This window comes from Mauremys reevesii, linkage group 7, assembly GCF_016161935.1.
Source record: "Mauremys reevesii isolate NIE-2019 linkage group 7, ASM1616193v1, whole genome shotgun sequence".
NCBI classification, from domain to species: Eukaryota; Metazoa; Chordata; order Testudines; family Geoemydidae; genus Mauremys; species Mauremys reevesii.
The window spans coordinates 112,211,721-112,239,609 of record NC_052629.1 but is presented as its reverse complement, the minus strand read 5'-3'; the positions used below and the strand labels follow the sequence as shown (position 1 = coordinate 112,239,609).

Below are 27,889 nucleotides of genomic sequence, written 5' to 3'. Positions count from 1 at the left end.
GTACCATTTGGTTGGGCTAGAGTTTACTTCCCTTCTCCAGTGCCTTCAAAACCCCATCTCCCCTAGGAAAGCACATGGAGACCCAGAATTCAGTTGCTAAATTTGGGGTCAACCTCCCCAAACCAATTCTAAAAGGAATTCACTTAATTCTCAACTACTAACTTTATAAAATCTTATAATGCTAAAGAAACATAACAACAATTTCTGCATTATAATGAGGCTACTTTATAATCCACATACATTATCTTCACAGTTATACATGAACATAAATAAAACAAAGTAAAGTTAAACAGGTCAGTCCTGTCGTGGAAAAATTAACCACGCCTTTGATTTTGGGTCAGACACAGCCTTGAGGCACCTTTATTATTACAAGCATGCATGCAGGGAGAGGGTTAAGCTTCCCTCTGCCTGTTACAAATTTTACCAAGCTTATAAAGGTTAAAACCGCAAATTAACACGTACTTAGATTTCCTTATTTGGTTTTTCCTGTTATTGTTCTTTGACAGTTTTTGTTGGTAGTCTGTCTGCCTTAAGACCCCTCCCTTGCGGTTGCATTGGATAAGGCTCTTGTCGCATTCTAGCTGAGCTTCCCTCAGTTCCCCTTTCTCTGGTTTCTTCATCACCACCCCCCCCTCGTGCCCCCTATATACAGACAAACAAATTTTGCAGAAGTTAACCTTTGTCCTATATAGCAATTGGGTTTTGCTAACAGGCCTGGGCCTGAAAGGCAGGGGTTAGGATGCAGTCTGCTTCTGACCCTATGGGTGGTGGTCTGGCAAATTCCCTATCACATTACAAATCTTAATTGTTAATAACGCCTTATTGTTTACTAAATTGCTTAATACAACTGTTTCTAATAGAGTTCTACAGTAAGCCCTTTCCTAACTATATGTGTGCCCACCTACGTGCGGTTACATTGTACAAGACTCTTTATTAATTTTCCATTGCTAATATGCTGTTATACTAGGCCATGTTTCACAATTATCAGTAGGCGTTAGTTCCCCTTTCTCCTGTTGGCCTTTTGATTATGCCATACCAGCTATCCTATGTCTTAATATCAAGCTGACCTATAATGGCCTAATGTTAATTATGCTCAGCTAATTCAACTTGGGGCAAGCGGGACACAGTCTGGGGCAAGTGGGACCCCTTAAAATCCCTATCAATTCCCTCCTTTTGATGCCAAATCAATGGCATCAACTTCCTCAATGTGAATATTCATTAAGGCCTGGACCTCAAAACTTGTAGGCTCATTTTATAGGGTGCTTCCAGGGTTTCAGGCAGACAGAGATCTAATTCCCTCAAGGGAACAAGGGCCACTTAGTAAAGTGGAATAAACTAAGCAAATATTAGGCGGGGACAACAAGCTCTACAGCAACAATAACAAAAAAACAAATATTTAATGACAACCCTCCTTTGGAAAGGCCCCAATATATGTACCTACAGGTATGGAGGGCTAGAGGGTTTTGATAATGTCCCGTAAAACAATTGAGTTAACAAGAACGCAGCTATCATTGGCCTGGATAAGAGGTTGGGAAGTAAGGGTTGTTAATTGGCCATTACCTTCCCAACAAACATGATCATGATCAGTAACAATTTCTCCAGGGTTAAGCTTTCAGATGGACTGGAGATGAGGGGGTTCTAAGGACCATAATGTCCATAGGTTACCTAGTCCTATCCAGAGATCCGGTTTTAGTTTCGTGGTACCAATTAAGAACCGGTTAGGGCTGTGGGGTGGTTCTACTGTTCTATTACCTTTTCTCTAGTTCCAAAAGCAAGCTCAGCTGTTATAATATAACAGATATTCTGGTTTCCCTTTATCCAATTCTAGTTCCTCTTTTTGGGGCCCTGACCACATCTTTCTGCCCCCACATGCCCTTTGTACAGAAAAGCCACTGTTCCATTTTGGGAACTTTCCACTGTGATTCCTTTTACCTTTTGACACACAGAAGCAACTTTCTATCACTCTTTCATCACTCTGTCCCCCTCCTCTCTCTCCCTTATACACAGAGACAAGTTGAACCAAAGTTTAACACAGCCTGAAAACAAACTTATCCAAAGTCTAGGCCTAAAAGCCTAGTCAAAGTTCTAAGCCCACCATATTTTCCCTCTTTTCCTGCTTATCCGTATACACATTCATCACTGCTTTTGGCTTCCTTTCTTTCCAACTATTGCCATAAAGTTCATTAACAATTATTAGCTTCTCTCGCTCTTATGCATTAAATCTAGCAGTTAATACTGGGCAAGTAATGATAAATGCATCCATTACAAAGGCAACAATAACATAAAAGCAATAACATTTCTATGGCAATAAAACAATGGGGTTGGGATTACTAAATGGTTTTAGTTACAAAACACAAAACATCATATTTAGTACACCAAACAGAAACCCTATAGGCTATATAAAAAGCATTACCAGTATTTTCAATTTGATATATAATCTGGAATATGTGAAGCTCAGAAATTTTTGTACTACTGGTAAAACTGCAAACAAATTCTGGAACCAGTCAGACATCAGGTTAGTCCAATTAAAGGGTATCTAAGCCTAAAGGGCTGGTTGCAAAATTTCTCTTTCTAGGCCAATTCAAGATATGACTGTCTGCAGCAGTGATGAGATTAAATGTATGTTTTGTAAATAGTGGTCTCTACAAGCACACAACTATCATTAGCTTAAAGAAGCAGGTGTCCTGTCAGGATAGTTTCTTGTTCTATATTCTTCTAACAAAACTGTGACAACTTCTCCTGGCTTCAGTTTACATACACACTGAAGCTGTGGGGGTTCTAACGGCGAGAGCATCCATTGGTTTCCTATCCCAATCCAAATATTGTTGTAGGAGCACTAACTACGAATTGGCTAGGCATATCAGGTGGCTTGATTTCCCAAATGTCTTGGTGAATTACCCAATCTCATATGCATCCTCCACACGGGCCTGGCAGGATCCAGTATGTGGAAGCTTACACTTCCTTTAACTGGTCCATATGCTTGGAAGGAGCACTGTGAATGCACACACTTTTACCCAGAGAATTTCCAATTATGCCTCCATGACCACAGGTCCGATGGTACTCCTGAGATGTCTGTAAGGGCCGTGGGCCAAGCCTGGTGCTCAAGATCACTCTGAATGGCCATTAGCTGGTCACTCAGGAAATCCCAAACATGCCAGATCCCACTGCAATGCCTTTCCAGCATTAGTGATATTTAATACCACCTCTCTTAATACCTTCTGGGTCATAAAACTAAGGGCTGAAATAACGTGCAATTCACCCATTCCTGCCTACACCTGAGTTAACTGCGCCCCAGTAATAAGACTGGGCATACTTTTCCAGTTGGCCCAATTTACCTTCAGGCTGTTGGGTTTCACAAATACTTGGATAGATAGCGGCAATTTGAAAGTGAGTTAACGGTAAAGTAAACCTGATAGTCCCTAACGTGGCATTAAGTATAGTTCATTTGAATCCCTCTGGGTCTCTTTTCTATAGGGGCTATACCACAGCTATTGGTTATATACGTGGACAACTTCCTGCGATGCCTCTGGGTTTGTAGTATGAGAGGGAGAATACTGTAATAAGGTACAGGTGATGTTATCAGCTACAGGGATGGCCTCTAAGCAGGAAAACAGACAAGTTCTGTGGATATACGTTTGGTTATTTACCAAATAGGTAACCAAATAGCAAAGGGGACCTTTTCATGATTGATTCCTTACACGGTTTGGCTAGTTTGTCTGTAAGTTCCCCTTTCCCGTTCCACTGCCCCTACACTCTGAGGTTGGTGAGCACAATGTGAAGGCTGCTCAATGTGGAGAGCCTTGCAGACTTGCTGTATGACTTGACCCATAAAGTGGGTACCACGTTCACTTTTTATAGAAACAGGGAGACCAAATCATCAATAAAAATCCCTAAACAATTTCTTTGCTACTGTGATGGAGGCAGCCTCTGCACAAGGTAAGGCTTCAATCCATCCAGAGACTATACAGACACATATTCATATGAGCAACCTTTTGGCATGTTGATAAAGTCAATCCAGATATTCACAGACAGGCCCTACAGAGTGGGGTGAGCTGCCGGTTTAGTCCGGACCGGCTTACCACTATCGTGCACTACTAGTGTCGTGACACCAGTGCAATCATCCCTCCTTTGCTCACGTGGGCCAAACCATGGGTCACATGAGCAAAGCAAGGCAACAAAGTCTTGGGCGCTACCGAGTGACCATCCAGCTGCTCCATTAGCCCCATCCCAGTTCATTAAGGAGGAGAGTTTGAGGAACACTACAAGTTTCATTTTTCAGGTAGTTTTGGCTAGCTTCCGCAAGCTATTCTTCGAGATTTCGTAGTCTTAATTCACTTAGCTATCCGGCAGTGAGGCAGCAAGGGAGAGGTTGCCAGCACAATCACCTTGCTTGCTTGGAGGCTTTATTATGTCCTCAGGTGGAGAGGTTGATTTCTTAGTAAGATTCAAAGGCTCAATGGGTCTGTCAGCAGACAAAGTAAAGGTTGCCACATCTTTACCCTGTCCTTCACTCCTGCTGTCTAGAAGGAGCAACAACGCCTGAAGGAAAGATAAACCGATCATCAGTTGGAGAGCCATGACAGTGAGAAACATGGGCAGGTAGTCAGTTCTCGACACTTCACAGCGGTGTTGGCAATTAACAGGATTTGATAAGGGTCTTTCAGAATGAGGCCAGAGTAGTTTCTTACTGGTGGACCGCCATGTAGATTCAGCCTTCTGGTTTCAGCAAGCAGCAGAGCTACTGTATATAAAAAGACCTAACACATTTCATTAGTCTCTTATAATAATTAAACATTGTGTTATTTATTAAATGAATGTCCATCTGAGCCAAAGCCAGCAGGGCACTGTTGATAGTTGCATTGGGTGCCCTGGTACAAATTTTAGAAAAGCTTAATCTGGCCTTTCAATTGGGAGTGGCCTTCAAAAGGCATTTAACCATACTAGATCTATGAAGCTGCACATAACTTGTTATAATTTTTTCAGTACATTAAGTTCACAATCACTGTTGCTACTCACAGTTTCACAGCAGTTTTGGCATTTGTCTTTTCACAAGAAAATACTTTACTAAAACTAACACATACTTACAATTACAACATTCAAACATAAAATTAATCTAAATAATTTTCCTTTATAAATACCCTTACTGATTGCAGGCAAAACTGAGGAATTACTCAAATTACTCCCCATATTTTCCTGTATTTGTTTTATAGACAGGTCAGGTTTTAATGGTTTCTCTCTTTTAACTTCTGTTCTTAAATACATGTTGATTTTTAAATGGAAAACACAATCCATTTTGGCTTTCCTTTGACAACGTAACCGTTGATTGCATAGAGCCACCTTAAGGTTCAGTGTGGGGTTCTTACTACAACTTTTATTTGCTATTTGTTACCAAAACAGATTCAAAATCTCTTACCAAAATTTTATAACACATTACATTACCTTAAGGATTAAATATTAAATTCCAAAATTAACACTAGTTTCTTTTTGTTTATTTTTACAACCCCAAAACAACACCAATTTATTATAAAACAAAGATTGTACCCACCATACGTGTTTTTAACAAAATTGACTATCTTTTACAGTCAAATGATTTTACTTATGTAACCTCTTGCCTGGATTATTCACAGACACTCCCAAAGGAATGACTGCAAAGAAACCAAGATTTTTCTTTTCATAACACCTTTTTTTAATATTTATACATAGTTTTACTGCTTAATTTCCTCCAATAACTATAGAGTTAACTTTTAACTTTCCTTCTTTTAACTTCCTCAAACTGCGGTTGCCTGCTTGTTTGGGCCCAATCCTTTTTTTTTTCTTGCTACATTTTTTTCTCTGTTCTCTTCTCTCCAGGGGCATAGGCATTGTTTCACTACCAATTTAGCAAGGAGGGCGGGCTTTTGACTTAACCCTCCATTTATCTATTTACATACACACATCACATTTTGATGCATTCTATTTAATAATGAATTTTTTCTATGTCCGGACTTAATACAATCCTTCTCTGAGCCGGTGACAACCCCTCAGCACTGAAAACAACAGCATGAACAGCACAGTAAAATTCTTCTCTCGGTCTAGTTTGAGAGAGGGTTTACTATACTTTGGGAAGTGGTCCTGCTGGGTTTAGACACATTTCAGCCAGTTGGGCAGCCCCAATGTGCCCAACCTGGTTGGCATGATCGGCTCACAATGCCCACAGGGAGGGAGAGACCTTAACCAGCTGTTCCTGTTGCAACGAGGAAGGGCTGGGGTCAGTCTGCTCCATAGAGTGTCCTTCTGAAAACCTGCCAGGACCTCATTGTGAGCGGGATCAGACACATCCAGATACACACCAATTGGGGTACAACAGATTGCACAATTTAATTCACAAAGCAAATCTTTTGATATTTCTTTCCCTTGGGGCCAGTGGAGGCCGGGCAACAGCTCCCTGCCTACTTTCTAGGACCATAATATGAGTATATATACGTGGCAGGAGTGCCCTTCTCTGGCATGGGAATCTACCTAGATTCCCCCTTTGCCCCCATTACGGATACCGGGCAGACAATTACAACCTAGCTGACAGGCATCCCTAAAGGGCTAACTATAAAACACTTAACGGACATGCTAGCACAGTGGACAAAACATACAACAAAACACACCACATTTACTGTGTGCCCCTTCGCCCCCTGTCACCATCAGTCAGGGTGTAACTCTTAATTATTTCAGCATTCACTGGCACACCTATGGGCTGTTAGCTCCAATTACTGGCAGCTAGTTTTACGGCCCCTCCACTGTCTGCCTATTGCTGACGGGAGCCTTGGCCAACCTTATCTCTAGGGCCACTCCGGGGTTACTCACTTCCCCAGGGTTCATAGCGGCTTCTACCTCGGGGGTTCTAACCCCAAACCTATAACCGACACAAAACAACCTTTACAATACAGGCATGGCGTTGACAAGGAGTGCACCCCTGAGGTGTACAATCCCGTCAAGGTCAAAACTTCCCTTCAGGGGAAACTGCAGTTTTGGATCATCCATTTTTCTAAATATTTACACGTCGACGACCCATAATGTACATACATATAAGCAGCAGGTGTGCCTTGGGGTGGGACCTCCAGGATTTTCTTTCCTTTGGCCCCCATTCTCTCCACAGCTCACTTTTACTCAAGCCAGTCACACCAGGATGCTAACTCGGGGGTCACCACAGTTCTACCCTAATGGCCCAACCAGGCCTGCCCTTGTTTCATGGCAGGAACACAAGGGAGTAAGCTCCGAGGGTTAAGGGCCTCTGCCGAGCCTACAAGGTGAGTGGGTAAGGGGGGCGGGCTAACGAAAAAGCCCGTGGTCCCTGCACGTCCCTCTGCAGCTCTGGGCACCAGCCTTCGAGCCAACGGTGCTGCAGAAGCCTCAGAGCCGATGGTATGGTTTCCTGGGGCTTCCCTCCTCTCCGAGGAAGGGAAGGGAGCTTATGGCTCCGGGGGGAACAAAAAGGGACCCTGCGGCCTTTCACAAGGCAGTGCTCAAAGAGCGGTCACTGGGCCATGGGGAAGTGGAGGGGTAAGGGATAACAGGATGGGGAACACACAAGCACCCTGACTGGTTAGCCACTTACCAAGGCCTGCCAGTCAGGGAAGCTTTTCAATCTTTCATCAAGCGGGTTGTGGAGCTTGCTTTCAGAACACCCCCGGTCACTAGCTATTGCTTCGCAGGGGGTCTGGGGCGTCTTTCCACAACCAACACACTCCGGCCGCTCGGCCTTATACACACACAGGCACATTTCCTGGCACAGCTGCCAGGGCGAAAACTGCCCCTGGTCCCTCCCAACCTAGTGGCTCCGGGACGCCGAACGCCCAGCTCTAATAGGCGATCAGTTTCCTCCGGACCAAAGGAGCGCGGTCCGCGGGGCTGCCGGCACAACCTGAGACTGAGACTATAACTCAGCCTAACCTGAAACCTGAGACTGAGACCGTAACTCAGCCTAACCTGAAACCTGAGACTGAGACCGTAACTCAGCCTAACCTGAAACCTGAGACTGAGACCGTAACTCAGCCTAACCTGAAACCTTAAGACAGACAAACAAACCTAGTGAGCTCCGAGGGTTAAAGGCCTCTGCCGAGCCCACAGGGGTACTAAGGCAGGCCTGAATAAAGGCATCAAGCGTGTCTGACTTTGTCCCAAGGTTGGATCCAGCTTGTGACTTACCCCAGCCGGAGCCTACGGACCAGTCCTCTTCCAAACCCCTGCAGAGATTTCAAAAGGTCTCTTACCTCTCAGATGGGCCCGGGGTTTGAAAGGGAACTGCCCGCGGTCCTCCGATCCAGGGATGTCATCTGTGGATCCCGGACGAGCCCCCAAATTGTCGTGGAAAAATTAACCACGCCTTTGATTTTGGGTCAGACACAGCCTTGAGGCACCTTTATTATTACAAGCATGCATGCAGGGAAAGGGTTAAGCTTCCCTCTGCCTGTTACAAATTTTACCAAGCTTATAAAGGTTAAAACCGCAAATTAACACGTACTTAGATTTCCTTATTTGGTTTTTCCTGTTATTGTTCTTTGACATTTTTTGTTGGTAGTTTGTCTGCCTTAAGACCCCTCCTTTGCGGTTGCATTGGATAAGGCTCTTGTCACATTCTAGCTGAGCTTCCCTCAGTTCCCCTTTCTCTGGTTTCTTCATCACCACCACCCCCCTCGTGCCCCCTATATACAGACAAACAAATTTTGCAGAAGTTAACCTTTGTCCTATATAGCAATTGGGTTTTGCTAACAGGCCTGGGCCTGAAAGGCAGGGGTTAGGATGCAGTCTGCTTCTGACCCTATGGGTGGTGGTCTGGCAAATTCCCTATCACATTACAAATCTTAATTGTTAATAACGCCTTATTGTTTACTAAATTGCTTAATACAACTGTTTCTAATAGAGTTCTACAGTAAGCCCTTTCCTAACTATATGTGTGCCCACCTACTTGCGGTTACATTGTACAAGACTCTTTATTAATTTTCCATTGCTAATATGCTGTTATACTAGGCCATGTTTCACAATTATCAGTAGGCGTTAGTTCCCCTTTCTCCTGTTGGCCTTTTGATTATGCCATACCAGCTATCCTATGTCTTAATATCAAGCTGACCTATAATGGCCTAATGTTAATTATGCTCAGCTAATTCAACTTGGGGCAAGCGGGACACAGTCTGGGGAAAGTGGGACCCCTTAAAATCCCTATCAGTCCCCACAGAAACACAGTGAGAAGTAACTCAAGAGCTTAGGTTGAGTTTATCAGAGTCTCAGTTACAGTGTTTGATCACCAAAATGAAACCTATAGTGTCTGCTGAGAAAAAAGCACTATTTCACTTTCTTAATCATGTCAATGCAAATATGAGAATCCCACAGCACCATGACCTGCAGAACCCACCAAAAACAAGATTAAAATCCCGCAACCCCCTATGGAACCATATCAAGATCCTTACACCCAACTTTGATGCTAAGGCTCAATGTTGCACTTTCACCCAGGCTGGTAATCCACCTACTCTGCAATATGGACACAGGCTCACTCATTTGAGTGCTGATAGTCCTCCACTACCTTCCCACAATTCCTCTTTTGTGCCCAGAACAGACATGATCTTGTGATCTCCATGACAAAACTATATCCTTAATATACATGCCCTAATTGTCCATTCCGTCACATGCTGGTATGATTTAAGTGAAATGACACTGGGTTAAAACCAGTGCAACAATTAGGGTAATCTCTGTTGAGTAGGTGCTCAGCTAGCATTACATCTGCACCACTTTCATCTGTGTTGGTTGGGGTCAAGGTGAGAACTGCCTGTTTCTGGTTCACTCTGTTATGTGCTGCTTAAGGAAGAGGCAGTCCTGTACTCTCCCCACTAAGCTACTGATCCTTTTATTTTATGACCACTGTCTCAGGTCATCTGGTTGGTTGAACTCCTCCATTACCATCACTTTGCCCTTGTCAAAAGCCTTTTTGGTTCCTGCCAAGCTCTTTTTAGCCCACATTCCTTCTGATCAAATTGTCTAAAGTAAATATATGCTACTAACTTAGTCCCTTTCATGAATCCCACTTGGGCACTTAATTATACCCCAAAGAGAGCTCCTTCAAAGTCTTCCATGATTATCATGCAGTATCGTAGTTGGTAGACACAACCTGGCTAAAACGGCTACCACTTCAGTAAGTAAATGTTAAAACACATATTTGTGCTTAGCTAATTATTTAGTGACATTATGATGAAAATTACAAGTCACATGTGACTACACAGCCGCATTAAAGTGCTACCACCATTTTTTTCACAACCTGTGCTTTTAGTTTGACAAAAGAAACTTTGTGGGAAGGAAATCAGCTGAGGACTCATCAGGTGAGCAACTAATTTAGGAGCCATTAAAGAAATTAACAGGCAGTTAGTGGATTCATGGACAGTGCTTAAATTATGGGGAGCATTTTTATTGTGAACCTGATGGTTGCTGCTTGATATATCTCTTAGGAAGAGGAGTTTGTAATTACATTATTGATTCTTTGAATCATCATTGATGAACTGACTTCATCATTGATTTATGATTCTCTTCCTTGATTTCTGGATACTGCCACTGAAATCCAAAGTATTTCTGGCTTTGTTCACACAATGTCTTTGGAAGGTTGGCTACAAGGGCATCCATTGGGCCCTAATATTAAAAAGAAGCTGCTCTAAAATACTTGCCAGACCAATCCTAGAGAATAGTTAAATGTTAAGGGTGTGAGTCAATACTGGCTTAGTTTTCTGGTGGTGCTGAACACCTTTGTCTCCCAGTGAAGTCAGTGAAAATCAGGCCACATGTACAGGTGCCTAAATATGGATTTCAGGTGCCTGGTTTTAGACCACAAGTTTGAAAATACTGGCCTTTGTCTTTAATCATGAAAGATGGTTTCTCTGAGCAGCTTTTGTTGGGTCTCGAGGTGGCATTCTTCTACGGAGATAAATGGCCAGAAGGGTCCATCTTAGTGAGGACTGAGCAAAGTAGATAAGTTAGAGTCCCGACAATCCATCTCACACTGAGACAGTTTCAGTCCCTCTTTCAACACATGGCTTTGGAATTTGATATTAAATTGAGCATTCACCTAAACTTCCTCAAATTCACTGAACAACTTTTATCATGTTATCAATATTCTTGATTTGTATTAATCATGTTTAATACCAAAATAAAAGCCCTTTGAGTACAGAATAATTCATTTAATGATTCCTCTTGCAAATTTATTCTATGCTAATGAGTTATTGCCTAATCAAAAATACTTACTTTCTGCATATTATAGCAGTAAGCAATGCCGTGGAACATACGAATACTATAAGCGCAATGAGAACCGTGTAGGCCTTGGAGTCTACTGGAGTCCTTGGCTGGTTTTTTCCTAGATTTAAAAAAAAAAGAAAGAAAGAAAGAAAAAAGTGGTGAGATTTTTTCCTTTGGAAAAAACACATTGGGGGAAAATTCTTCTAATAGATAAGCCCTTGGAACCAAGCTTACTTCATTCAGTGGGTTTACATGGATGTAACCGAGATCACAATTTATCTCGCTCCATATAAAATCTTTTATATCTGTGACTGGGGAACACTCTGTAGCAAATTCAGCATTAAGAACTGCTTCCACATGGCTAGGTTTCAATGTATGCGTAGAAGAAAGAAAGCGAGCTAAGAATTGTCATGAATCGGGGCCACAATCATTATCAGTACAGTACACCCTGCTATGTTAACATACTGAGTTGTGCAATTCCACACAACAGGCAAATATGGCTGAGTCTGCAAAAAAAGAGACAGTTTGCTTATAATCGTGGTCACAAAAAACTTGTTCTGTTAAACCAGCCTTCAGTTATTTATATTAATCCTTTCAAGTCAGGAGTTGGATTTTCCTGGCTTAATAGCCATGGCCAATAAAACATGCAATGAGACCACCAATCTTTCTTTGAAGTCTGTTGTTTATCCTCCCTCAGGAAGAATGTCACTGCTCCAACTGCCTGGGGGCAGAAACACCTATTACATTAAGGACAATGTTCCTGTTTGACAAAGGTGTTCCTAATGTCACATTTCACCACTCTGAGCTATAGAAAGAAAACATTTACATTTGAACATTAAAGTCCGCCCCCATGTCTATGAGAATGGCACAAGGCCCATATCGAGGTGACAGAATGACTGTCACTGAATAATTGAAAGGATATAAATTGGTGAGTAGCACAATACTCAGATTTCAAAAAGAAATAATATTCACCTTTGGAACAGATCCTTTTCTGTGGAATGAAGGACTAAAGTGTCTAAGCATGCAGATCTTAAGTGAGTAGTCTTCCTGTAGTGACTGGGACTACTTTTGTGGGTATGGAGTGCTCACATGAGAAATGATTGCAGGATTGGGTCCTGTACCATTGCAGCTCAGCGACCTGGGCTAGCATTGTGTATATTAATTACCGCCATTGATTTAAATAGGTTTTTTTTTAATTCTGGTTACAATTATACTTCCAAGAAAATGAAGCCTAAGGCCAAGCTGGGCTCAGGGCAAGTCTGGGAGGGTGGGGTGGAAAGTGGCCCTAAAATGCATTTACATTTTCTTAGTCCTAAAACTGGAGTGAGCTATTCCTGGTTCCCAGCACAAGTCTGAAGCTTCTGTGCCTTATTTTGGCTGCCTGTGATCCTAAAGAGCCATAAGGTAAGGCAGGAATCAGGAATACAAATTTCTGTTTGTAAATAAGAGAAACCTAGCAACCTTAACTGAAACTGAATTAAGTTTGTTGTGGGGAATTTAATTGGTTTTTTTTAGGTTTTAAGTGAATGATCCTGGTGAGACATCTAAGAGCATTTTTAGTTTTTTTCATCAGTTTGAATATGTTTCATGTTTGCAATTAATTAGTGATGCAACATATGAGGTTGCAAGTTCAAGTTCTGCAAAACACATGTGAAACCAGTTCTCCGCTGCAGATGCACTTGACGCATAAACAGTTCATTGTCGTAGGCTAGATCAGGTCTAATAAGTTCTCCACAGACAAGCAGACTAAGATTTATCCAGTTATCCTCTGCAGATTCAACGTTTGCCAAAGTTATCACAGTGTGCTACCTGAGACAAGGCAGTATTTCCTCATACTTCAAATAAGAAGTAAGGGCCCAGCTAATGGCAGGCCAGGCCTACACTATGATTTTAGGTTGAATTTACCAGTGTTACCTCGATTTAACCATGCACCAGTCCACAAAATGAAGCCCTTTTTTTTTACTTGAAGGGCTCTTAAACTCGATTTCTTTACTCCACCTCCAACAGGGGATTAGTGCTGAAATCGGCCTTGCCGGATCGAATTTGGGATAGCATGGATGTAATTCGTCGGTATTGGCCTCCAGGAGCTATCCCAGAGTGCTTCATTGTGACCGCTTTGGACAGCGCTCTCAACTCAGATGCACTGGCCAGGTAGACAGGAAAAGTCCCGCGAAGTTTTGAATTTCATTTTCTGTTTGGCCAGCATTGCATGTTGATCAGCACAGGTGACCACGCAGAGCTCATCAGCAGAGGTGACCATGGAGTCCCAGAATCGCAAAAGAGCTCCAGCATGGACCGAACAGGAGGTACGGGATCTGATCGCTGTATGGGGAGCTACCTTGGCAGTTATCCCTCTGTGTGATGAATTAATAAAGAATGCATGAATGTGAAGCAACAATGACTTTATTGCCTCCGCAAGCAGTGATCGAAGGGGAGCGGGGAGGGTGGTTAGCTTACAGGGAAGTAGAGTGAACCAAAGGTGGGGTTTCATCAAGGAGAAACAAACAGAACTTTCACACCGTAGCCTGGCCAGTCATGAAACTGGTTTCAAAGCTTCTCTGATGCCTACCACACACTCATGTACACTTCTAACCACCCTGGTGTCTGGCTGTGCATAATCAGCAGCCAGGCAATTTGCCTCAACCTCCCACCCTGCCATAAATGTCTCCCCCTTACTCTCACAGATATTGTGGAGCGCACAGCAAGCAGTAATAACAATAGGAATATTGGTTTTGCTGAGGTCTATTCAAGTCAGTAAACTGCGCCAGCGTGCTTTTAAACATCCAAATGCACATTCTACCACCATTCTGCACTTGCTCAGCCTATAGTTGAACAGCTCCTGACTACTGTCCAGGCTGCCTATGTACAGTGTCATGAGCCATGGCATTAAGGGGTAGGCTGGGTCCCCAAGGATAACTATAGGCATTTCAACATCCCCTACGGTTATTTTCTGGTCTGGGAAGAAAGTCCCTTCCTGCAGCTTTTGAAACAGACCAGAGTTCCTGAAGATGCAAGCGTCATGTACCTTTCCCAGCCATCCCACGCTGATGTTGGTGAAACGTCCCTTGTGATCCACCAGTGCTTGCAGCACCATTGAAAAATATCCCTTTTGGTTTATGTACTCGCTGGCTTGGTGCTCCGATACCAAGATAGGGATATGGGTTCCATCTATCGCCCCACCACAGTTAGGGAATCCCATTGCAGCAAAGCCATCCACTATGGCCTGCACATTTCCCAGAGTCATTAACCTTGATATCAGCAGCTCTTTGATTGCGTTGGCTATTTGGATCACAGCAGCACCCACAGTAGATTTGCCCATTCCAAATTGATGCCCGACTGACCGGTAGCTGTCTAGCGTTATAAGCTTCCAGAGGGCTATCACCATTCGCTTCTCAACTGTGAGGGCTGCTCTCATCTTGGTATTCTGGTGCTTCAGGGCAGGGGAAAGCAAGTCACAAAGTTCCATGAAAGTGCCTTTATGCATGCGAAAGTTTTGCAGCCACTGGGAATCATCCCAGACCTGCAACACTATGTGGTCCCACCAGTCTGTGCTTGTTTCCCGGGCGCAGAATCAGCATTCCATGGCATGATCCTGCCCCATTAACACTGCCAGGGCCCATACTTTGTGAGAAGTCTATGTCCTCATCACTCTTGTCACCACGCTGCCGTCGCCTCCTCGCCTGGTTTCACTTTTGCAGGTTCTGGTTCTGCATATACTGCAGGATAATGCGTGTGATGTTTACAGTGCTCATAATTGCCATGGTGATCTGAGCGGGCTCCATGTTCCCAGTGCTATGGCATCTGTGCTGAAAAAAGGTGCAAAGCGATTGTCTGCCGTTGCTCTGACGGAGGGAGGGGCAACTGACGACATGGCTTGCAGGGAATTAAAATCAACAAAGGGGATGGCTTTGCATCAAGGAGAAACACAAACAACTGTCACAAATAATGGCCCCCCCTTAAGGATTGAACTCAAAACCCTGGGTTTAGCAGGCCGTTGATTTCACGGAGGGAGGGGGAAGCCAATGAATACAAAACAAATCTGATCTATTTCTTGTTTTGAGCCACTCCATCTATCTTATACATCTTAGGCTGGCAGCAGATGGTGCAGTACGACTGCTAGCTATCGTCATCTCCTGGGTGCTTGGCAGAAGATGGTGCAGTACGACTGGCGAATGACCTGGCTAAGTCATTCCCACGTCTGCCCAGGCGCCCCTGACCGACCTCACTGAGGTCAGCTAAAAGAGCACCCAGGAGTATGATGACGATGGCTACCAGTCCTAATGTACTGTCTGCTGCCAAAAGGCAATGAGCTGCTGCTGTGTAGCAATGCAGTCTCACGTCTGCCAGCACCCAGGAGACGTATGGTGACGGTGAGCTGAGCCGGCTCCATGCTTACCATGGTATGGCATCTGCACAGGTAACCCAGAAAAAAAAGGTGTGAAACGCTTGTCTACCATTGCTTTCATGAAGGGAGGGAAGGAGGGAGAGGGAGACCTGACGCCATGTACCCAGAACCACTGTTTTTGCCCCATCAGGCATTGGGCTCTCAACTCAGAATTCCAATGGGCGGCAGAGACTGTGGGAACTGTGGGATAGCTACCCACGGTGCGACGCTCTGGAAGTCAACGCTAGCCTTGGTACTATGGACGCAGTCCACTGAGTTAATGCACTTAGACCATTTTGTGTGGGGACATGCACAATTGACTGTAAAAAAATGATTTCTAAAAAAATGACTTCTATAAATTCGACCTAATTTCATAGTGTAGACATACCTGCAGCTGAAAGAACTTAACACAGGGCCTTAATCTGGCAACTCAGAAATTGTGAATGTGGCCAATTTTGACCCCTGCTCCAGTAGGTTCTCAAACTGTGAGGGAGTGGAATGTATTTAGAGGAAGGGGGTGAGAAGCTTTAGGAGAGCAGCGGTTGGTGGCTGGGCATCCAGCTCTGAAGGCAGTGGAGAAATAAGGGTAGCATGGTATGGTATTGCCATCCTTACTTCTGCTCTGCTGCTGGTGGCGGTGTTGCCTTCAGAGCCGGACGCCCCACCAGCAGCCACTGCTCCCTGCTCTGCCTTCATAGCTAAAGTGGCCAGATATGTACTTGTGGGCCGGGAGCAGGGCAGGGAGGGTTGTAAACTACTACAGACACAAAGCGGGTATATGCAATCAAATCAGTTTGAGAACCACTGGCTTATAGGACCTATAAATGAGTCATAAAGGGTTGGGGAAAATTTCTCCAGCATGGAAACAGAGTAGGGCCAATGTAAGCAGCCCTATACTGCCTTCCTTCATTTTGTGGGCAGAGCTTGGTTAGCACCAGAGCACTGCTGTGGCCCCACTTCTGAAGGACGCTCTGTTACCAGGAGCTGGGTGAAGGTACCCAGCAAATTCATTAGAGCCAACTAGGCAGATTAGCACATTAATGTTAATTAAAGAAGAGGTATAAGGGGATTGAAGAGTTTGGTAAACAGGAGAGAGCAAAGTGAAGAACATTTTTTTTAAAGAAAATCAGGAAGTAAAGAAATATAACTCCAAAGATAAGAGTGAGAGGGGATGGCTGAGTACAAACAGTCGATAATGTGTCATGATAAGATAACTGCTACTTCTATGAAAACATGTTCAGCAATCAGGAAATGCAGTATCAAGTGGATCAGATCTAGGCAAATTAATGCCTTCCAAAGATGCTAATCTTCACAGATCCCCATGGGAGTTCAGGTAACGTCTAATAAGGAGTACCTGACCTCACCATTTGCTTTGACTTTCGGCATTAGCACACCAGCACCCATATCACCGTGGGGGGGGTGTGTTTGTGGCAGGTATGTGTCAAATTTAAAGAAGTAAACAGCTAGCAGGACATGCTGATTTCTTCAGGTGTGATGCATGTCAGACCCAGCTGTGCCAGCTCAGGCTAGGATTTTGTCATATTTCACATGGAGAACAAAATTGCCCCAGGCTAGTAATTATATGGAGACATCTAAGGACACTGCAGGTTACTACAAGAGGTAGCTTCAGGAGGTAGCATTCATTTCTCTGAAATAGTATTCCACCAATCATGTCTACACTTGCCATTTAAAGCGGAAAACGTCCCTTTTTTGTGCAAAAACCAAAGGAGCGTCTACACTTGCCAATGACTTTTTGCAGTAAAACTCAGAAGTTTCACCGCAAAGAGAGAACCACCTCCACGAGAGGGGTACAGCTCTTACCGGTGACGCTTTTGCGGTGATGTGCAATTGAAGACACGTTCTTCCTGTTTACACAGCTTTTAATCTCTGCAGGATATCCCACAATGCCTAGGTGACCACTCTGGCAGCAGCTCTGCTGCTGTGATGCCAGGTAAACAGACATTCACCTCTCCCCCTGTAAAGCCCCGGTAACTTTGAAATTCCCCTTCCTGTTTTCTTGCAAGTGCTCACTTATCATCTGGCCAGGTGACAATGCCTGCTCCAGGGAGCCAATGATCCCCTGCTTGGAGCAATGCTGAGCTACTGGAGCTGATCAGTGGTTGGGGAGAGGAGACTGTGCAGGGACCCAGGATGCCCCACAATTACCACCCCCCTCCCACACACACACACACACACACACACACTTCCCACAAGACCTATCCTCAAAATGGAGAGAGCTGCACTGTGGAATAGCTGCTCTCATCGTTGATGGAAGTGCTGCAAATATAAACACTCTCTGATGCCTGTGGAAGTAAGTGAGTACACAAACCAGCACTTTTCTTTCATCAGTTCCCTATCACCGTTGAAACTGAGAGCACAAAAACTCTGCAAGTGTAGACATAGCCAATGCTCCAACATTGTACCAGTAGGCAGGAGGGAGCTCTATACACTCCCCTAGGACCCTGATTTCAGAGGTGCCAAGCATGCACAGCCCTCATTAACTTCACAGAGAGTTGTGGGTGTAGTTCAGTCAATCCTTTTCAACCAGCTCTAAAACTTGAACCAGTCAGTTTCATTTTCTGGTTCTCATGTGTTAGCAATACAATTGCATTTGTGTTTACAACACCATGTTTATTTTTAGGAAGCTGTTTTTATTGATTCTTTTAATTAAAACCTGAATTTGGGATCTAAACTATTTTCAAGTGTTCTTTCAAACAAATGTTTCATTTATCCACACATTTCTTTATGAATGGAACCCATATTCTGGCCTACCCAGAGGCAAGTAGTAGCAACAATTAAAGAGTCAATGTACATCCTCAGATACACTTGCATAGCTTCCATTGAAGTTAACGGTAGCAGTATATGCTCATGATTAAACAGAATTTAGCCTTCAGTAACATATGTATTAAAATAACTATTAGACAAATACATTTTGATTCTTACCAATATAAAGAGGTTCAGTCCAATTACTCCAAAATCCTTCACTACACCATGATTGATGATTAGCTCTTATCTGTACGGAGTATCTGCAGGTGTCATCAATACTTAAATTGAAATCATTGAACTCTGTTTCCAGTATCTGTTAAAAACAACATAACTCTGTCATAGATTTCTTAAGACTAATATGGTCAAGACAACAACACTTAAATTGCTACAGTTACTAAACTTCAGAGGTAAATTTACAATATTTGCTTTAGGCATAAATATAAGCATTGTTACAAATTGATTATTGTGTTTGTTATTCTTTTAAATTAGCTTTAATAGCATAGAGGTGGATGCCAAAGACTTGATTTTCACACAAAACCTCCATATTTGTGGGCACAATTTTGCACCCACAATTAATTACATCCACCATTTTTCACCTGCAATTCATTCAGGCCAAAATTTTCAAAAGTATTCACTGGTTTTGGGAGCCCAGTTTAAGACTCTTAATGTTGGGTTTTCAGAGTTGCTGAGCACCTGTACCATTGACAGAATGGACCTGGATGCATCAAGATGAGCATCCAAAACTGATGAACATTTTAAATTGTTCCATTAGTGTTTTCCAAGCTAAAATGTGGGTATAATTCATAATTATGGGTGAAATCGTAGTCCCACTAAACTCAGTGGGAGTTTTCCCATTGATTTCAGTGGGACTAAGATTTGACACTAGATCTGTAGATTTTAGAGGATGGTAGTTGGAGTTCTGGTTACATGCATAATTTGAAACTCAAAAGATGTCCATGAACCAGAAGACTTTTTCGCTAGATTACATATGAAACCTTTTCTAGACATATAAGAAAGACAGTTCATATTCAATTCTATACAGAATACCTCAACTTTTAACAAGCAGTTACCTGTTTGTAATCCATCTTCCAGTTGTAGATGTAAAGTTGATATTCAAAACATTCCTTTATGAAAGAAGAAACTGGCATTTCCCACGTGATCCGGAGGTTGTTTTGTTTTAAAGACACGGTGACATTTCTGGGAGGATTCACTTTCTCTAGAAAATGAATAAGATACCAGTGTGTTACCAATAAAGCAAGTCTCTTGGCAGGAGGTTGTTCAAAGCTTGGCTATGGTTTGGATCTGGTTGAATGTATAGCCCAGGAGTTTCACTTTGAGTTTGTTGTATGATAGGTTTAAAAGAACTGAATATATCAGTGGAAAAACAAACACTGAAAAGTAGGTAAGGCCACTGATATATCAACAATTACTAAGAAACTGACCTCCTTTATTAAAATCCTTTACAAGATTTTAAAAAAACAAAAAACAAAAAAAACCCATTCAATTATTTCATGCCGTGTAAGATCCATTATTGACAAAGAGAAGGTAAGATTTTTTTCATGCAAAATAGGTCTTGTTGCTATAACCTTTTCTCCTTAGCCTCCATCAGCTTTTGTAGGGTGACCAGGGGCGGCTCTAGCTTTTTTGCCACCCCAAGCATGGCAGTCAGGCAGCCTTCGGTGGTGCGCCTGCGGGAGGTCCCCGGTCCCACGGATTTGATGGCTTGCCTGCGGAAGGTCTGCCGGTCCTGCGGCTTCGACGTACCCGCCGCCAAACTGCTGCTGAAGCCGCGGGACTTGCACCTCCAACATCAAGCCACCAAAGGCTGCCTGACTGCCGCCCTCGCAGGATGCTGGATATCGACGCTGCCCTCCACATACAAATCTTGCCTCTCCTGTGCCAAAGGTGCTGCTATATGTCCTGCTGAGTCCATCTATGTTGTAAGACCTTCCCATTTTTCAACATCCTTTGGTAATATGGTGACTGGAATACAGTACTTCAGTGTACTCCAGGCACCATGCTGCCATAAAGTTTCTGAAAAATTGCAAGAAGTTCAGAGAAGAGCATTGAAATGGAATATGTGGCTACCTCTAAAATGTAAGTTTAAAAAGTTAAATATGTCTCTCTTAGTTAAGCAACATATGAAAGGAGATGTGATAAGTCTATAAATAAGTGAAGGTTGTAAAAACTCAGACGGGGGAGGAATTATATAAGAGAATCAAAGGAGTTTAAACTAGACTAAAGGGATGACATTAAGAAAAGTAAAATTAACCTATCAGGAAAAGCTTCCTTCCAATGAAATGTGTTAAGCTATATAATAAAAACTGGTAAAAGCTGCATTGCTTGGGACATTTAAAGCTAGACTGGATAAAGCAGTAAAAAAAATACTATGGGAAACCATACTTTGGCAGACAGATAAATTAGATTAACAAATAGGTTATTTCTATCTCTTATTTTTTATTGTCCTAGAATTTAAACCTAACTGTTAAAACCACACCGTTAAAATCATCATATTTCCCCTAGTTCCACACTAACACCTCCACTTTCAGAAAATATCCATGCAAAACCTTAAACTAGCCCATATCTTAAACTGGACCATGGATCATTCAAACCACCAATGAACTTCAACAAATCTTTAAACCAAAATGCAGAGCAGGTTTGAGTTTTATACCAGAATTTTTAAAGATTTCACTGAAAACATTTCACCAAGATCTAAGAAGTTATACTGATATTTTAATGTGTAAAAACTAAAAATATTTACTCACCAATGGCATGTGGATTAAATAACTGTTCAAAAGGTTTGATTGCAGTGTACTTGCTTGACCCATTAATGTGTATGATGACTTCATCAGCTTCACTAGTCTTTATGTAAGTGTTTGAAAATCGGCAACCAATATTTCTCTCCCATTTGTCTTTACTATATTCTTGGCATTCTTCAGTGTAGCTATTATACCTAAATTAGATTAGTTTGTAAGACACTATTATCTTAAGGAAACTAACATGGGGTAAAAATAGAAGCAGACCCTTACCTGTAAAATAGAAAATATTTTGTATCTTCTGGTGCCTCTTTGCCAGCAAGCCAGGTGCAATGAAGAGATGCAGTATTATTAATGTCCGTGTAAATCACACAGGATAAGTTAGTAACTGATGTCTCAACAGCACCTATAGCACCAACAATACATAAAAGGATGCACTTGTAAGATAATAAGTGCTAAATATTTACTAGCATGTTCTTATTACTCATGAATATAAAATAACATAAAATACAATTGATTACAATCTTTGGTTCCTTGTATATGTATATATTCTATCTAATCTGTCTAGATATCAAATATTTATACAAGAGTGGGATGTCTCTCTCATGAGTGGTGAAGCAGTTCATCCCAAACACTGCAAATTGTTATTTTTATACCAACAGACACCATCAGGTAGGCCTGGTCTACACTAGGACTTTAATTAGAATTTAGCAGCGTTAATTCGAATTAACCGCGCACCCGTCCACACCAGGAAGCCATTTAATTCGACCTAGAGGGCTCTTTAGTTCGAATTCGGTACTCCACCCCGACGAGGGGAGTAGCGCTAAATTCGACATGGCTATGTCGAATTAGGCTAGGTGTGGATGCAAATCGAACTTAGTAGCTCCGGGAGCTATCCCACAGTGCACCACTGTGTTGACGCTCTGGACAGCAGTCCGAGCTCAGATGTTCTGATCAGCCATACAGGAAAAGCCCCGGGAAAATTTGAATTCCTTTTCCTGTCTGGCCAGTTTGAATCTCAATTCCTGGTTGGACATCGTGGCGAGCTCAGCAGCACTGGCAGCGATGCAGAGCTCTCCAGCAGAGGAGTCCATGCAATCTCAGAGTAGAAAGAGGGCCCCAGCATGGACTGACCGGGAAGTCTTGGATCTGATTGCTGTGTGGGGCGATGAGTCTGTGCTTTCGGAGCTGTGCTCCAAAAAACGGAATGCAAAGACCTACGAGAAGGTCTCCAAAGCCATGGCACTCAGAGGATACAGCCGGGATGCAACGCAGTGCCGCGTGAAAATCAAGGACCTGAGACAAGGCTACCAAAAAATCAAAGCGGCAAACGGACGCTCCGGAGCCCAGCCCCAGACATGCCGCTTCTACGAGGCACTGCATGCCATTCTCGGTGGGTCTGCCACCACTGCCCCACCAGTGACCGTGGACTCTGAGGATGGGATAGTGTCGACGGGCAGTTCCTCGGCGATGTTCGCCGATGGGGAAGATGAGGAAGGGTTTGTGGAGGACGAGGCAGGCGACAGCACTTACAATACTGCTTTCCCCGACAGCCAGGATCTCTTCATCACCCTCACAGAGATCCCCTACCAACCCTCCCCGGCCGTTAACCCGGACTCTGAATCAGGGGAAGGATCAGTCGGTAAGTGCTATAAACATGTAAACATTTATTTTTTAAAAAACAGGAATAAAAACTATATGAAAAGAAGGTCAATGCATATAGGGATCGAACAGAAATCCTCTTGGGACAGTTCCACGAAGCTCTCGGAGAGGTAATCGAAAAGCCTCCGCAGGAGGTTCCTGGGGAGAGGTGCCTTATTGGGTGCTCCGTGGAAGCACACTCTTCCGCGCCAGGCCATCCTGAGGTATAGTGGGAGAAGTGCCTCGACCAGCATGGCAGCATAGGGCCCTGGTTTGTGCAGGGATTCACGCAGCATGCGCTCTCTGTTTCTCCTGGTGACCCGCCTCAGGGTGATCTCGCTCAGCGACTGCTGCATCTAATTAGGGGAATTACTTTAATGTTACTATTGTGAATGCTTGACTTTTCCTTTGCATAACAATGACCGTCGTTTAACAGCCACGTGGTGGAGGCTGCAGAGGAAAAGCATACAGGGATCTTTCCCGGGGACAGCCGCGAGGGGCTGGAACAGGGTCAGACTTTATGCTTTCCAGATTGCCTGCAGCAGGAGGGCACTGCTATCCATTAACTGTTAAGCAGCCTAAAGTTTACGGCTTACCAGGCCTGGCTGCCACACGGATTCTGCTGTCCTGCCCCGCTTGTCCGATCTCCAGTGCAAGACCCCAGGCAATGAAAGCGAATGCCAAAAATTTGAACTTGTCCTGAGAGCACATGAGATTAGGTGCCCTGTATGGTCTTGTTCCCAGAAACTGAGTAGACTGTGTTCAGTGTTCGCAAACATGTATCTTTGCAAGGAAATCACTTCCTTTTTCCATCACACAGCTGCGGCTCTTTCCCGAACTGCCCCGGCATCCCCCTCACAGAGGCTGGCGCAGATTAGGCGGTGAAAGAAAAAGACTCGGGACGAGATGTTCGCTGAACTGATGGCCTGCTCCAGAGCCGAGGCGGCCCAGCAGAGCCAGTGGAGGGAGACCCTCTCTCAGCAGCAGCGCTCACACAGCGAACGGGAGGACAGGTGGCGGCAGGAAGACCAGCAGGCGACTCAAACGCTGCTTGGACTAATGAGGGAGCAAACGGACACGTTCCAGCACCTTGTGGATGTTCTGCAGGACCGCAGGCAGGAGCACAGAGCCCCCTTGAACTGTATCTGCAACCGCCCTCCCCCGCCACAAAGTCCTGTCCCCCCCTCACCCAAAATCACAAGAAGGAGGGGCGCTAGGGGCCGTGAAAACTGTCACTCCACCCCAGCAGAGCGCTCATGTACCAAACAGCTCTCATTCCCTAAAGTATGAGAATTGCTTCCCTTCCTGGCTCACCTGATCCCAAATCCCAGTTTCATCCCCCAACTGTGTAGTTGAGTATTAAAAATAGTTTGCTGTTCATTACTGTTTCCGTCATCTTTCTTTGCAGAAGACTTTGTGTGAAGGGGGGGAGGGGTTTGTTAATTGCATAGGACAGCCACCATTAACAGGGTACAGACATGGGGGCAGGATCAACAGCAGGTCACACACAGAGTGCAGTCACTAGGCACCCGGGTCACTGTGGGAGGTGTCTGCTGCCCCAGGTCAGTCTGGGAGGTGTATGCTGCCCCAGGGTCCGAGCGCCTGGCATCCATAAATGGCAAGGCAGGCTGCCCGTACCATGTCCTTCCACCCTAGCCATGAACCTCTCCGATGCCCTGAGCCCCAGCCAGAGCCCTCATCCCCCTACACCTACTCACCCTTCCCACACACCCCTCACCCCTTCCTGCAAACCCACCCCTTCCTGCACACCCTCCTGTAACCGTCCTCCCCCCCAGAGACCGCTGTAGGAGCAGGAGCCTGTCAGTCCTCGAGTGTAGAAGCGGTCTGTACATCACTTTACACCGTACCCACCACAGTCTGCACCCCTGTTTGAACCCTTTAACGCGAATTCGTTAGTAAAGAAAACTTTGTGAATTAAAAATGTTCCAATAAATTTATTTATTTTTAATAAATATAATATATTTAATATATTTATATTTAATAAATTTAATAAATATAATATATTTAATATATTTATATTTAATAAATTTATTTTTAAACATCTGTTGGAAACCTGGGGAATGGGGTATGTAACCGCTGAAAAAAGTGAATCAGGGGCAGGTTCAGCTTCTCTGTAAAGAGACTGGACAGTCATAGGTTACCCTGCTCTCTGAGGAACCTAGCTTTCAAAGCCTCCCGGATGCACAGCGCTTCCCGCTGGGCTCTTCTAATCGCACGGGTGTCTGGCTGAGTGTAATCAGCAGCCAGGCGATTTGCCTCAACCTCCCATCCCGCCATAAAGGTCTCCCCCTTGCTCTCACAGAGATTGTGGAGCACACAGCAAGCTGCAATAACAATGGGGATATTGGTTTCGCTGAGATCCGAGCGAGTCAGTAAGCTCCTCCATCTCCCCTTGAGACGTCCGAAAGCACACTCCACCACCGTTCTGCACGCTCAGCCGGTAGTTGAAGAGCTCCTTGTCACTGTCCAGGGCGCCTGTATAGGGCTTCATGAGCCAGGGCATTAGCGGGTAGGCTGGGTCCCCGAGGATCACTGTAGGCATCTCCACATCCCCAACAGTTATTTTGTGGTCTGGGAAGAAACTACCTTCCTGCAGGCGTCTAAACAGACCAGACTTCCTGAAAACACGCGCGTCATGAACCATGCCCGGCCACCCGACGTAGATGTTGGTAAAACGTTCCCTGTGGTCCACCAGTGCTTGCAGCACCATTGAAAAGTAGCCCTTTCGGTTAATATACTGGCTGGCCTGGTGGGCCAGTCCCAGGATAGGGATATGAGTGCCATCTATAGCCCCACCGCAGTTTGGGAATCCCATCGCGGCGAAGCCATCTATGACGACCTGGACGTTTCCCAGGGTCACTACCTTTGAGAGCAGTAGGTCAACGATTGCGTGAGCTACTTGCATCACAGCAACCCCCACGGTAGATTTGCCCACGCCAAAGTGGTTCGCTACTGACCGGTAGCTGTCTGGCGTGGCAAGTTTCCAGAGGGCTATGGCCACTCGCTTCTGCACAGTCAGGGCTGCTCTCATCCGGGTGTCCTGGCGCTTCAGGGCAGTGCCCAGCAAGTCACACAGTTCAAGGAAAGTACCCTTACGCATCCTGAAGTTTCGCAGCCACTGTGATTCATCGCAGACCTGCAGCACTATGCGGTCCCACCAGTCCGTGCTTGTTTCCCGGGCCCAGAATCGCCGTCCCACAGCATGAACGTGACCCATTCCCACCATGATCCCCACGATGCGGGATCCCGTGCTTTGTGAGAGGTCTGTGCCACTCTGACACTTCATCTCCTCACCATGCTGCCGGAGCCTCCTCGCCCAATTTCTCAGCAGCTGACTGTGGAAGAGGTGGATGATAAGGTGCGAGGAGTTGACAACGGCCATAAGTGCAGCGATGATCGCAGCGGGCTCCATGCTCGCAGTGCTGTGGCGTCCGCGCTGTCACTGACCAGAAAAGTGCGGTAACAGATTTCCCGCCGGCGCTTTCAGGGAGAGAGGGCGGGAGTGACGGTTGAATGACAACAGTTACCCAAAACCACCCTCGACACATTTTTCCCCCAGCAGGCATTGGGGGCTCTACCCAGCATTCCAATGGGAAGCGGGGACTGCGGGAACTGTGGGATAGCTGCCCAGAATGCACCACTTCCAATGTCGACGCTTGCCCCGTTAGTGTGGACTCACAAAGTCGAATTAGTGTCCTTAGTGTGGATACACAAATTCGAATTCATAAGGTCGAATCCACAAATTCGACCTAAGTTAAATCGAACTACTCTTGTAGTGTAGACATACCCGTAGTCTGTGTATGCCCCTCGGTTATGGGAAACAATGTTTAGAAATGTTTTAGAAAGTTTTAAAATATTTTCTCTTAGCCCCATTCACTTGAAGCAATTTCTTTAAACCCCATTCCAGCAAACACTTAAGCACGTTATACTACATTTGATGGTCTATATGAGTACAGCCCTACTTCATTTGCGACAGTATGCAAATTGCAGACCTTGTGGCTTCCACTGCAGTTTTTATTTTAATTAGCTTACTTTGCACAGTCCACAATTTTGCAGACATTTTTATTATGCAATTAATACTGCACTAACGTTCAATGCCTGTAAAAGGCATAACATAATACTTCAGTGTTTATATAATTCCAGTAATTTTTTCTTAAACAAGTAGGTCTACTTTGGCTTTTCCAAATTACTACTATTAATAAAGGTCCATTATTACTTTTCCACGATTTTCCATGTCTTGTTCGCAACTCAGCCGTAATTATTTAAAGCTTGTCCCAATATTCAAGTCAGGCCTTATATATCAGCCCAAAGAGTTAAAGGTGTTAACATGACCCTGTAACTTTCTAACATTAAACGGTTTTAAACAACCTTTAACATTTGGAAAACAAAGACCTCAGCCTGCTTAGTACCATTGCAAACACATCATTAAAAAACCTTTTAACCTGTTATTCAAGATGGAGAAAAGAAGGGAAAACAGTTAAAACATTTAAAATGTAAAGTATTAAGCAAGACTTTCATTTTAACAGCATCCCTTGTTCTCTTTTCCTTTACCTATAGAGAGTCTTTAGAAGGAAAAAATCTTTGTTTATTAGGGTACGTCTACACTACGGGACTATTCCGAATTTGCATAAACCGGTTTTGTAAAACAGATTTTATAAAATCGAGTGCGCGCGGCCACACTAAACACATTAAATCGGTGGTGTGCGTCCATGGTCCGAGGCTAGCGTCGATTTCTGGAGCGTTGCACTGTGGGTAGCTATTCCCTAGCTATCCCATAGTTCCCGCAGCCTCCCCCGCCCCTTGGAACTTCCGGGTTGAGATCCCAGTGCCTGATGGGGCAAAAATCATTGTCGCGGGTGGTTCTGGGTAAATGTCGTCAGTCACTCCTTCGTCTGGGAAAGCAACGGCAGACAAGCATTTCGCGCCTTTTTAGCCCTGGATTGCCCTGGCAGATGCCATAGCATGGCAATCATGGAGCTTGTTTTGCCGTTTGTGACTCTCACCGTATGTGTACTAGATGCCGCTCACAGAGGCGATTCAGCAGCGCTACACAGAAGCATGCTTTTGCTTTTGCATGACA

General features: G+C 44.3%; 1 protein-coding gene across 3 annotated transcripts in view; it reads right to left on the bottom strand.

Moving 5' to 3' along the window:
* Positions 1 to 3,448: 3,448 nt before the first annotated feature.
* Positions 3,449 to 27,889, bottom strand: part of IL5RA (interleukin 5 receptor subunit alpha) — a 36,443-nt gene continuing 12,002 nt past the window's right edge. Inside the window, exons 5-11 of one of the 3 annotated variants that reach the window (XR_005582690.1) lie at positions 21,421 to 21,553; positions 21,157 to 21,344; positions 19,462 to 19,607; positions 18,569 to 18,704; positions 11,251 to 11,359; positions 4,689 to 4,757; positions 3,449 to 4,539 (exon numbers count right to left, since the gene is read on the bottom strand). Coding sequence is in view for 2 of the 3 variants with exons in the window: in XM_039480805.1 (XP_039336739.1) it covers positions 4,739 to 4,757; positions 11,251 to 11,359; positions 18,569 to 18,704; positions 19,462 to 19,607; positions 21,157 to 21,344; positions 21,421 to 21,553 (731 nt within the window). In the remaining variant the exon portion in view is untranslated. Of the gene's footprint in view, positions 4,758 to 11,250; positions 11,360 to 18,568; positions 18,705 to 19,461; positions 19,608 to 21,156; positions 21,345 to 21,420; positions 21,554 to 27,889 lie in introns of all 3 variants that reach the window. The other 2 variants (XM_039480805.1, XM_039480804.1) reach the window with 2 other exon arrangements.